Here is a 13,574-nt window from a genome sequence, read left to right as displayed (position 1 = left end):
CGTGCTCCTTTTTTTGCGCAGCACCACCTTTCCATCTGAAACTGCCAGGGAAAGGCTCGGGAGGACCAAGATTAGGCCTTCGGGTTTTTTCCCCCCTTCCTCTCTCTCTCTTTCTCTCTATAGTATAGGGACAGGGAAAGGGAGCGCAATCCCCAACCATAGAGTGCGAACTGGAGGAAGGGGAAGGCTTCTATAGCGGCTGTCTTGCGTGGCCCGAGACGCAGCCCCGCCTCTTCCTGTCGAAATCGTGCTAGATAGTCCGGCGAAGCGTGGAGATGGAAAGCGCTGGCGAAGAGCGGCTGCCTCCGACGGAGATGGAACCTCAGACTCACCAAGAAGGCTTCACGGAATTCTTCAAGCGGAAGAGGCGCCGGGAGCCCGAGATGGACACGAACGAGAGCCCAATGCCTCTGAAGCGGCCGGATTTCCCCCCTCTTAGCGGGGCAGCCCTTGCCGTAAGTGACTCTCCAGTGGCTCTTGGCGTGGCTGCGCTGGGGCTGGGCTGGCCGAAGTAGAAAAGGGTCGCCAGGAATCCCTTCTTAATGATACCTGGGAGCAGGTTACGTTTTCTCCTCCCGTTTCTCGAGGAAAGGCATTGCGTTTTGAAATGTGAATGGCGACCATCTACAAATGGTTAAGCTGCGAGCGTTTCAATACCACGTTAATTCTCCATTCCAGTAGTAACTAGAATGTGGCTTACTCTGGTTTTAAGCGCAGATTTAATCTTCAATTTGATTTATTTTTATTTTTATTTATTATTCTTATTCTTATTCTTATTATTTTATTATTATTATTATTAACTTTATTCATTAAAAATGAAATTCAGTCAACTGAACATTCAAAAATACATCACAAATAGTATTGACTAGTGCTAATGGTTGATACAGGTTGCTGCCAGAGTCCTAGGTATCAACCAAATACCTTCTTTTTTATTTATTTTTATTTTATTTTTATATTATTATTATTATTATTATTATTATTATTATTATTATTATTATTATTATTATTATTATTATTATTATTATTATTATTATCCCGTATCAACCATTAGCACCAGTCACTGGTATTTGTGATGCATTTTTGAATGTTCAGTTGACTGAGTTTCATGTTTAATGAATAATGTAAATAATAATAACAACAACCACCTTTATTGTCCCTGCACAATGTATGTACAATGAGATTGGTGGAGCTCCCTCAGTGCACACTCCAACACAATACAACTCACAGTGAAGACAGAAAATCCCTAACCCAATAATATTATAATTATATTGTGGGTGGATAGGTAGGTATGTGAATGTAGGCATCCCCATCTTCCCATTCCTCACTTTGGTGTTCATTCCGAGAGAAAAGCTATTTTGATGGAAATCAAAATCAGATTTCAGGCAAGGATTTAGTACTGAGATAAGTCTTGGTCGCCCTTGTCAATGAACTGTGGCAGAGCCAGGATGGTGATGGTGCATCCAGTGGTGGGATTCAAGTAATTTAATGGTTCTCTACCCTATGATTTCTTCCAACAACCAGTTTGCCAAACTGTTCAGACAGTTAACCAGTTCTCCCGAAGTGGTGCGAACTGGCTGAATCCCACCACTGGGTGCATCCCATCCTTATGCTCCTGTAGAATACTTCCTTCCTTGGATGGGGGTGTGTGTGTGTGATGGAGGTTCAGATGGTCATTCATGTTCTAGGCACCTTATGACTTAGATACTGCAATGCTTTCTACATCTGGTTGCCATTTGAAAACCTTTCAACTGGTCCAAAATGCAAAACTGGTCCAAACTGGTCCAAAATGCAAAAATAGTGATGAGCCTGCCTCAGTATGCCCAGGTGACACCTCTGCTTTGTGAGTTGAACTGATGGCCAGTTTGCTTCCCGGTGCAAGATAAAATGCTGGTTTTACCTATGATTGGAAGCAAAGGATCTTTATCATTTTACACTGCTTTAGTATCTCTTAACAAATTTCTGTTTGATCCTTAGTATACTGTTATCAGGTGACTGAGTTCATCATGCATACTGTATACAGAAATCAGGGTTTTTATTAGATCTGTATAAGATGGACATCAATTTTTAATAACAAAAATCAGAAGGAATCTGAGGCAGTCAGAATAATAGAGACTAATACTAGCATAAAGTAACACAGCTCTCTAATTTTGAATACGGTAGAACTTTAAAGGCAAGAATCTCTGATATACTTAATATTAGAAAGAAATATTATTTACATCTCTTATATTTTCTGTAGTTTATTATATGTAAACTGACATAAACTGAATACATGGAATAATTTTATTTGCTGAATATTTTATTCTGTGATGGTTACTATGTTTTCTAGTTTGGAAAAGATGAACTGAGAAAAATTCCTGTACCAGCAAATAGATATACTCCTTTGAAAGAGAATTGGATGAAAATTTTTACACCAATTGTAGAACATTTGCAGCTTCAAATTAGATTTAACTTAAAAACAAGGAATGTCGAGATAAAGGTAAATAGTAAATCTACTATTTCTGAAAAGTTCATATTGTCTAGTATTTATGTCTGCTATTGAGAAAAAATTCACTCCTAAATTTCTTTTTGGTATTAGAAATATTTTGTTAAAACAAGTAAATGTAAAACAACCTTAATGTTTTGGCAGTAAGCCTTAATAAACCTCATTATTTTGGTCAATAAAAATTCCAAATAATCCAATGGTACATTACATGAGAAGGCATTCCACTGAAATAAATAATCCTTCGAATATAAATGAATAAGGCAAATGTGCATTGTTTAAATAGGAATCTATACCTTTCTGCAGATCTTTCACAAAGAGATTTTATCTGGTTCCACCCAGAACATGTTGCAGATTTGATAGCAAATTATATTGCAATTATACGCAATGCTACTGGCATGGATAAACAAAAAATTCCCCCTTCTTTTTTTTGTCCTTTGTAAATGAGGAAGAGTATCAATACGTTGATTCACAACTTCACTAGTTGTTATGGCCCAGTGATACTTGACAGCTATATTTGAATCTGTAAAGAATGCTTTAATAATTAGTTTGTTCCATTAATCTCAGAAAATGGGCATGACTTGCTGGTTTGTTAAAATAACATTTTAGATCTGAGTTGTTGGAAAAGTCAGTTCTAAATGGTTGGAAATTAATGTATCGATTCATTTTAAGCAACTACAATGTAGAATATGTTTATAATAATTCTTCCCATACAGATTTGGAGGTTTTCTAAATTCATTCATTAGTATTGTCAAAATAATCTTATATAGTAGAAGCAATAGTATATGGTGTTAATAGAAGCTTATAAATTAATATTTAGAATTGGATTAAATATTTAGGAAAATTGATTTTGGTGCTTCATGTAATATTTTATGAATCTCCCCAAGGATCACTTCCTAAATTTTAAGACTTATTTTATTTTCTAGACTTGTAAAGAAACAAAAGACATAGGTGCTTTGACAAAAGCAGCTGATTTTGTAAAAGCTTTTATACTAGGATTTCAAGTTGAGGTAAGTTCTTGTCTACTGTAGTTCATTTCATTGTATGAATATTGAATGAACAAATATTGCTGGTACTTGAACAGAAACGATCTAAGAAGTGTCTTCGTAGGGGTTTGGGGGAAAATTTTGTTCTTTGGGATCATTAGCTGAGGGGTTTAATATTTTGTGATCCCAGTTGCTGAATGTACAGAAAGTGTTTGCATTTGTTTGTAATTTGTGTTGTTTTTTCTGGCTTTTATCCTTTTGTACATTACCTAGGTGATATCAGCAGTTATATAAATTATCTAAATAAATAAATGTCTCAGTGGATAAGGTTTTATATAGATGAAATGTCAAAACTTGATTTTCTTTGCCTGGCTAAGTGTATTGTGAGCATGTGCAAATAAATTGGGAAACAGGCTGGAAAGTATATTGAGATGGTAAAATCCATGAAATCGGAACATTTTAATTGGCAGGTAATTTCCTGCCAATTGATGACTTGCAGGGCAGTATGTAGTGGTAGTAGTATGTAGTGGCATTTATTTGTTGAAGTGTTTGTATAAGTGTGCATATTAGGGAACTTAGTACTATTGTCCATTATTTCAGATTTCTAGCCTGTTTTATTGTGTTTTGGTAATGCAAAGCTAAGAGAATCCATATGCTGTGGTGACTTACTAGGACTGTTTTTGATGCTGTATTTTTAAAAGTCATAGTTATTATTTAAAAAACATTGCTATGTTTTCTCTTTCAGGATGCGCTTGCATTAATCAGATTAGATGAGCTTTTTCTAGAATCATTTGAAGTAACAGATGGTAAGTATGAAAATCAAAAAGATTTCAAAAGATCAGAACAATAATGGATATTAGGGAACGTGAGATGCATATAGTTAAGAATTGTTGTTCATTGATAGGAATACATCTGAAATAACCTCTGAAAATAATTTTGCAACATGCATTCATATTGTTTGGTCTGAAATATCATTTCCCATTGATTAATTTTTTAGTTGAACTATTTCTGTTAAAACTGCCAGCCTTCATTTGTAACTGTTAATTTGTCTTGTAGATTTTAAAAGATACATTAAAATTTTAAAGGATGAACAATTGTGTGTTGTCATTATTAGGCCTTCTGCTGAGTTAGCATGAGAATCTTTAATACAGATTGAACAGAAAAGTATTGTTAGAGATATGTTACCAAAATAATGATTTGTGATTACAGTTGTAGAATTTATTCTAGTTTCAGCAGTATCTCAAAAACATATTTGTTGTTTATATATATACATATATATTTATAAATGTTGTTAGCAGACTTTCTATATCAGGTGTCAAAACTCGCAGCGTCACGTGACGTATTGGGACTTTTTTCCACTTTGCTAAACTGGGCAGGGGCGGAGCCAGCATGTAATGCATCTGGCCCGCGGGCCGTGAGTTTGACACCCCTGTTCTATATCAACAAAGATTTGGGTTTCATTTCTGTGGATTGCCTTGTTTCATTATTGTACCTGAAACAAGTGTTGAGAAAATGATAGAATCCTGTCATCTTAATTCTTATATTATTATTTAACAGCATAGCCCATTAAAATGTGGGGGGGAATAAGAGATTTGTGAATCTTTTTGAAATTATATATATTAAAAAATAACTGGTTCTCACAATCTTGATTGTTGAGTGAACTAAGTCACACTTACACAGATTTAGCAATCATGATTCATTGGATTCTAACATAGATAAATGGCCCAGGGAAATAATAAATAAATAATTAAAACAGTGTTTTCTTTTTAGTCAAACCTTTAAAAGGAGATCATCTTTCAAGAGCAATAGGAAGAATTGCTGGGAAAGGCGGAAAAACCAAATTTACTATTGAAAATGTAACAAGGACGCGAATAGTTCTTGCAGATACGTAAGTGTTATCAGTTTCCAATTTTTAAAATTTTGAATCTTGGCTAATAAACTTCCAGATTTTAGTGTAATAGCCCTTGGTATTTTTTAAGCAATTGCAGAACTTCATTTATAATTTTGCCATGCTTATTATACATGCTGGATATATTAAAACTGAATCTTCAGTTTATTGTATCCTACTGATAAAATTCCCAGGAATAAGATGATCTTTTAAATACTGCCTTGAAAACACAAATACATATTTCATGTTTCTAAACTATCTCCCTCAGGACTTTACAATGTATCTTCTGGTTGAATGTAGTATATATACAAATAAATATGGTTGCATGCATCACTTGTGGCAGATGGATCTTCTAGATCTGCTGCATTGTTATTATTCATATAATGATAATGCCTGGATTTGATTGGCTCAGAGATTCCAAAAATATTCAAGCTTTCTAGCTTTCATCAGTCAACATATTACAAAAAAAACATGTAGCAATAGAAAAGGTTTATGAGCATTATTTCAAATTGTTTAATATTACAATCAGGTGTGTGTGTCTTAGTGTCTATAGCAGGGGTCTCCAACCTTGGCAACTTTAAAACTTCTGGACTTTAACTCCCAGAGTTCCTCAGCCAGCAAAGCAAAGCTGGCTGAGGAATTCTGGGAGTTGAAGTCCGCAAGTCTTAAAGTTGCCAAGGTTGGAGACCCCTGGTCTATAGAAACTATATACCACTAAAACTCTCCTTTAACTGGATTAAACATCATAGGGCAATGGTATTTGAGTCAAGGGTACCTCAAATTAGCTAACTTTTATAGAATACATCCAAAATCCACATCTATGACTCCCATGGAATTGAAATTTGGCAAATTTTATAAAACATGAGATAAAAATAATGAAGCATTCTATAATACAAAATGTCATAAAATATTTCCTTTGAGCAGCTTCTGATGTTTGACTATGATACACAATTCAGCATGAGCTACTTTCAAGGCAGATGTATCTGAATTTTAAGAACTTTTTAACTACATTAAAAGTTCTGCCATTATTGAAGACATTAAGGAATTTGGCACAGATCTTAGAAATGACCTAAAGGGTCATCAGTTGTCTAACTATATTTAAAAGTAGAATAGTAATTGTATTATAATGCAATAAGAGATGCAAATATTAAAGAACCTCAGTTAAGTCATATCCTGTTGCTGAAATTTCACCTTATGAAAATAAATCTGGTTTGGAGCTGCTTTTATATAAAAATATAAAGTGCCATATAAGATTGTGTAGTGAATAAAATACTTCAGATGTCTGGTATATTAAGCTTTATATGTGAAGAGATCTTTTAATTTTAATTACAGGAAAGTTCATATTTTAGGATCTTTCCAGAACATTAAAATGGCACGGACAGCCATTTGCAATCTCATTCTAGGTAAAACTTGTATTCCTTTGTTAACATATTTTGAATATGTCTGTTAATGAGCAAACATTTGCAAGTAGGAAGTGTTTTTGATTATAGAAATGTAACTTGACATTTCTATGAGGGGAAGGGATAATATAAAGTACTATAAACAGTGATCAATGGATCAGGAGCAATAACTACAGGCAGTTTCCCAATACAACTCAGTTTTCAAGGATGAGTATTCAAACACAGAAAAACTGAGATGGCACAACATTGCTGCATTCCATATATGTCACACTGGAAGGCATTTTTGGAGCAAGAAATGAAAAAAATTTTTTTTAATATTGTCAAACTGATGGCTTCATTATTACCCTTGTTCTGCATCTGCCATCTAAATTCTAACCTAAATATATAGAATTTGGTACTTAATATAAACTAGTATATTTTCATTTAGGGGTATTCTAGTTAGAAAAAGTCCTAAGCTGTACCAATTTTAAATATATAATGAATACATGAATGCATATACATATATAAACATGCACATATACATATATATATATATATACACACACACACACACACACACATATATACGTTTTTAGAACGCCCATCTCCCTCAGAACAATGTATGACACAGCAGCCTTATAAGAGCTTACATTGAAAACTAAAATTCTATTTTTAAATCAATAGTTTAATTATAACTGTAGACCTTTTGCTGTATTTTTAAAAAATATATTATATCATTACCTATAAATCAGTTGTATTAATGCACTGTTTTCTTCTACAGGAAGTCCTCCATCTAAAGTTTATGGCAATATTAGAGCAGTAGCAAGCAGAGCAGCAGAAAGATTTTAAGACCATGGTTTTTGAAGTCACACGCTTCTACACAAGATACTGGAAAACACTTGAAGGAAGCAATGTCAAAATACTAATTACAAGAAAGTGTGCTTTTCTTTAAAACCCAAAAGAAACATTGTGTTTCAGAAGCTCTGCTAGACTATTTCAAGTGGGTGGCATTTCAGCCACACCAAAATTTGGAGTATTTTGATTGTCCAGTTTGGGCTGAAACAAAATCCAAGATTTTAAGGGTGAGTTGAGCAAGGCTGGGCCTCTTTTTTCCCTCCTGGCTTGTGGCAGGCTACCTGTATTTTCCCAATGTCTCCCTTGCCCTACTTCCCACTAGCTACTGCCACATCCAGTGGAAATACCCACCTGAACTGCTCATTCCTGATATTTGCATTTTTTTTGTTTCCGGTTGCCACCAATATCCTTGGGTTTTCCACTTTCTCCCATGCCCCAAATCACTTCTTTCTGAATTAATTCATACCTAGGCCACTCAAAACTAGCAGTTTCATGCATGGAATATTTTTCATATCCCTAGTAAACTGATAGCAATTTTTAGTTCCAACATGACTGGTATATAGTCATATGTCATATAGTCTATATGGTATATAGAATTGCTACAGCAATGTTCTCAAGCAAGTATCTGTTATCAAACGTTCTAAATGAAGTTATGTCCAATAAAAACTGGTACTTGAATTTCCTTCTAGCTAACACAGTATGTCAGTTTTTGAATTGAATGGATACAAGGTTAACTGAATACAGCAGCAGCTATGGATAGTATGCTGAGAGTCACTATTGGATACATTGTACTTACCAGAAATTCCCAACTCTTAAAATATTAAGATATTAAATGTAACAGATTGCTGGGGAAAGGGCTGTTCTAAAAAAGCAGAATGGGGCTGCTCATTGTATTTAGCAGACAAATATATTTATGGTTAAAGTCTACTAAACTAGCAAACAAGGATATAACTATATACAGATGTTAAAATGAGTTGATCAAATGTTTCCGATCACAGATGTTTTTCCCTCTTATTGAGGAACTTTTCAGATGAAGTGGGGAGGAAGCTGTTACAATGTTGATACCCTCCCTTCCTCGAAGAAGAGAGAAATAAGATTTTTTTTCAATATTGTGTCATTACAGAGGAAGATATACAGATCCTCGTTAGTTGCTTTTGCATTAGGGCCATCTGCCTTTATTTTATTGTTGTTTTAATGTATGGCACATGTTAGCCAGGGATCACCAAGGTGGCTGGCTGCCTCTGCGAAAGGAACATTTTCAGGTGGTATTATCTTTACCCGTGGGATGCCTGAATGCAGGTAGGCAATCGGGGGAAGCACCTTTCTTGTCCCTACACAGTTTGTTCGCTCACGGGAACTGAGCCACCAACCTCAGTGGTGTGCAAGCCCAGCATCTTACGTGAGCCACTGCAGCCCCAACCTGCCTTTATAATTCTACAGCATAGACAGAATGCAAACTAAACTTGAGATGGCACCAAAGAAATTAAAGCAAAAATGGAGGGGAGTGGAACCTTACACCTTCAAATTAGTCTTGACTCCTGACAATTGCCTGAACGAGTCTGCTGTTTTATTGGCAGACATTTTGGGAAGTAGCTTTACTCTTCTGGAAGAGTTGTGGAATTGACCCAGAGTTACCTACCTGCCTTTCTATCTAAAGCAGGACTAAAACTCAGTCTCTGCCTACCACTATACCAAACTGGCTCTCAGGACATAAATATGTATCCATTATAAAAAAAACTTTGCAGAACCTCTTCACGTTAATGCTTAATTTTTAGTAATTTGGCATCAAAGCATTTCTGGATCACAGCCAATTTTGTATTATTTCATGGCCCAAGTGTGTAGACAATTTACAGCAGCTTTTGGAATAACTTTTTTTTGATGCAAGATTCTGCAAAAAGCTAACAAAAGATGTCCTACCTCATGAATGCAGATGCTAATAAGGGCTTGCTAACAGCAAACTAAAGATCCTTTCATAGTGAAAATTATAATTTTAGTACCATAAATGAGTCCTTAAACTACTTTGTAAATTCCCAGTGGCTTAGTCATGCTTAATGCCAATTTGCAAATCAGACTGATGAGTATTTGACTTACATATTGTATATATGGTGTCAATTCTTAGTTACAACCCCTCATGTTTTGTAATAGCTTCAGAAATACTACAGGAAAAACCCAGTTTTCAGATTCAAGGGGACTTTTTTAAATTATACACGAGGCTCTTTCGATCTAAGATACTGTTTTTAAAAGGTATAAGATTCTGTGTTGAAGTAGACATGGACAAGTACATGTATTCAATTCTGAATTCATTATTCCCTGATGTTTACCAGTAGATATCTTTCAGATGGGACTTTTCCTTATATGTGCAATGAGTCAAGATTGCAAAATTAGAAAAAATGCTATGCTTAAAATAAAATTGGTGTTACCATGAAACTAAGAATAAAACTGACCAAATAAAAGTTTTTCCCATTAAGTATGCCTAAAACTTCCATAAAATTACAGATTAATGTGTCTCAATCTTACTGTTCCTATTCACTAATATAGGATAGTTAACATGTCTACAAAAGAAAAATTAATTTGGGAAATGGTTATCCCTATAAACGTTGAATCTGATGTTACTTATTTGTTAAATGAACTGTCACTGAGAAAAATGGGCAAATATTGTTACAGGTATTTAATTATACATAAAAGCATCAAATAATTTTAGTACAATCAGATCTGAAATTCAGAATATTTTTTTTTTCAACTGAAGCTTTAACACATGCAATAAAGTTCAAATAGTTTATTTTTATTCATACATTATGAAGGTTCCTATAGTTCCAACAATGTATGGTATAGCATGCAGAGGAAAAATCTAAACATTCAACATAACCCTTTTTTTTTTTTTTGCACACAACCTAAAAAAGCTCATTCCCCCAGTACGAAAGTAACATTAGCACTATTTTCTATTATGCTAGGAAGGATATGCACAAGCAATTAAGAAATAGAAAGCAATTGCTAAAATATTTGTAACAAATATTTATGTACAAAAAAATTCACAAAAGACTAGTTCCCCCTGAAGCAGAGCACATGGCAGTTGACAATGGAACAAATACGACCACTGGCTGGGATTATAATCCACATACTGATCCAGAGGAAGAAAGATACATGTAGTGGAGATTTTCTGTTTTAACATTTACCAAAAGTTTGGCAACATCTTTTTTAAATTATGCAAATCATGTAAACAAGAGGAACATTTCAAATCGATCTACATGCAAAACTTCATGTCATGCAAGGACACCAAGCACCTGGATTTCTCTCTCACAGACAGAGCCCATGATGTGCAGCACTCAATCGAAGGAACAGCTATGGCTGGCTGGGAGGCAATTGATTTAAGTTTGAACAACCTGCCTTTCCACTGCGAATTATAAAACATTTCAAATAGAAAAATTGCTAGAGGAAAGGGCGTGCTATCCTAAAATTCTAACAATTTTCTTCTAGCCAATAGTACCATTGCAGAAAAAGAATGATATAAAGTTGTATAACATGCCTTGCTACTTTTATATCACACATATAAAGTTACTGTCAATTACAAGTCATGATAAAAACAAATTTAGAAAAAAGAATTCTCCAACTGAAGATCAGGAGGTTAAAAAAAAAAAGATAATGTGAACCTTACCTCTTTCCCTATGGCAGAGGTTAATTTCTCCTGTAATAAACCTATATACACATATATAAAATATTACCAGGTTTTATGCAACTTAAATTAGTAAATGCTTTAGAGAAACTATATAGTTGGAAGATATTTTAATGGCATGAGAGGTTTTGTAATCTCACTGCAGAAGGTATCCTAGGAAATGAATCCTAAATTCTTTAGGATTAATCTTAACTATTAAGATTAGTACTGAAAAACAAGTGTGTTTACAACTGTTTTATCTAAATGGAAAGAGCCAATGTTTACTATGTTTATTTTATGCAATTGTGTTCATTAAGTGAAAAAATGAAATGATCATAAGCATCTTTTTGCACATACAATCTAGTTCTTGGCAATTAAATTTTTATAACATGCCTCACTATTTTAATACCCATAAATAGTATGTGTACGTACATATACATGCACATACTATTAAATAGTGTACATATATACACAAACTAATCTACATTCCTGTCATACAAAAATGTAATTAAGATAAATTAACAGGAAATGATGCTATTTCAGCCAGTCAATATATAAACATCTGAAACAGAAAAAAGTTGATTTAACATCCATTAAAACATTATATTCTTCTAAAGTATATCTGTCTGCATGTGTGTATCTGTGTGACATAAAAGTAAAGATGTATATATGTGTTGTACTATATAATAATCTGCTTGGCACTTTTGTACTCTATTTTTATGCCTAAATCAAGTATATTAAATTAAAGCTTGCCTAACTACTAAATAGAAAGCACAACATATATATATCTATATATAAATACACACACACATATATATAGATAGATATTTTCTTGTTATAAAAGTTGAGAAAAATAAATTAAAAAGCCAACCCCCTTCCCTTTCTCCACCATACTGATATGCTCTTTCCATTTTGCTGTCCTTCAGACTTTTAAAGTGCTACACTTGCGTTATTGAGAGAATGAAAGTTCAACAACACTTAGTTGGCTTCATGAGGCTCATGTTGGAAAATGTGGTTTCACAGAGAAAAATACTTCCATTTAAATACACAGAGAGCATTGCTGGACGTCTTGAGCAGATCTTCAGAGATGGAGAAGAAAGCAAAAGTGTTGGGTAGTATCATAAAGAGTCACACATCTACCACCATCTTTTTGTGAATATCTAGGCCGCCTACAACCTGAAATATTGATAAAGAATACTGTGAGAATTAAAAAGACATGAAACAATAAGTAGGACAAGAATAATCAGATTTAAAATATTAATAATAAATTATTAGTGGCATAAGTTAGTTAATACATTAGATAAAATTGATGTAATTGGCCTAGAGTTCAATTATATAACCGAGAAAGGAACTATAGTTCAGGGTTTCTTTCAATTCTTCCTAACCAACCTGATTGTTTTGAACTGAGGGTGGGTTGGTGTTGGAAAAAAATGTTTTAGAACACTTATACACATGATTGTTATGAAGCACACACCTTATAATGACACATATAAATGAAGAGAACTGCCAAATAAAGGTGAAATAGCAGAAATTGAATAAACTGTTTGATATCTGAAAATACTAACTGCAATGATAGGGGAAAAATACACTTACAGCACAGAACTCTTCAAAGGATATTCTTCCATCACCATCTTTATCTGCATTTATTATGGTTTTGTCTACAATTTGCTGCAACTGGGTATCTTTGAGATTGTTCCCAACCATCATTTTCAAAACCTGGAAAAGCTCCCCATTGGAAATATAACCATCTTTGTCCATGTCATAGATGCGAAAGGCAACTACCAAGGGAAAAAAATAACAGTTCTGAGTAAGAATTTCTGAGAGACTGGGAAAGCTGAGGATGAGGCTTTTGAATGTTTATTTTAACAGAAACAATTCAATGCAGCTACTAAGAGAACTTGGAAAAAGTTTTCAAAGAGATTTTGCCCTAGTGAATCAGTACAACTCAGGCTTGGAAATTCTTACATTTTTCAAAATTCCATATGTAGCATGAAAGAAATCTTACTGAAATCTGGGTCATTTTTGCTTTCTTGGTCCTATTAGCCATCTGTGACAAACTTGGGTGGAGAAGGTTTTTTTATTTATAACACCACCTTGTCTAGCCTGTTTTCCCATTCTTTCATACTCAACTCTTCATTCATTCTGACTACTCTCTGGGATAGAACTATTGGCTCAAGGTTGACTCAGCCTTCCATCCTTCCGATGTGGGTAAAATAAGGACCCAAATTGTTGGGGGCAATGTGCTGTCTCTGTAAACTGCTTAGAGAGGGCTAAAGCACTGTAAAGTGGTATATTTAAGTTTAAGTGCTATTGCTACTGTGATAGAATTACCTGCGCA

General features: G+C 34.2%; 2 protein-coding genes across 4 annotated transcripts in view; one reads left to right on the top strand and one right to left on the bottom strand.

The window, feature by feature from the left end:
* Positions 1–26: 26 nt before the first annotated feature.
* On the top strand, positions 27–10,054 carry PNO1 (partner of NOB1 homolog). The gene is made up of 7 exons (XM_058182136.1): positions 27–455; positions 2,327–2,476; positions 3,406–3,489; positions 4,211–4,271; positions 5,236–5,353; positions 6,686–6,756; positions 7,514–10,054. Exons 1-7 carry the CDS (start codon positions 276–278, stop codon positions 7,579–7,581), a joined length of 732 nt encoding a protein of 243 aa, XP_058038119.1. The 5' UTR covers positions 27–275; the 3' UTR covers positions 7,582–10,054.
* Positions 10,055–10,240: 186 nt separating this feature from the next.
* PPP3R1 (protein phosphatase 3 regulatory subunit B, alpha) overlaps positions 10,241–13,574 on the bottom strand; it is a 39,579-nt gene continuing 36,245 nt past the window's right edge. For all 3 annotated transcript variants that reach the window (XM_058182163.1, XM_058182172.1, XM_058182152.1), the window contains 2 exons: positions 12,830–13,014; positions 10,241–12,412 (listed from right to left, as the gene is read on the bottom strand). In XM_058182163.1, the coding sequence (XP_058038146.1) occupies positions 12,365–12,412; positions 12,830–13,014 (233 nt within the window). In that variant the 3' untranslated portion in view covers positions 10,241–12,364. The remainder of the gene's footprint in view (positions 12,413–12,829; positions 13,015–13,574) is intronic.

Source organism: Ahaetulla prasina, chromosome 1 (assembly GCF_028640845.1).
Source record: "Ahaetulla prasina isolate Xishuangbanna chromosome 1, ASM2864084v1, whole genome shotgun sequence".
NCBI lineage: Eukaryota > Metazoa > Chordata > Lepidosauria > Squamata > Colubridae > Ahaetulla > Ahaetulla prasina.
The sequence above is the reverse complement of the archived record's forward strand: the minus strand, read 5'-3'. Positions and strand labels throughout refer to the sequence as shown.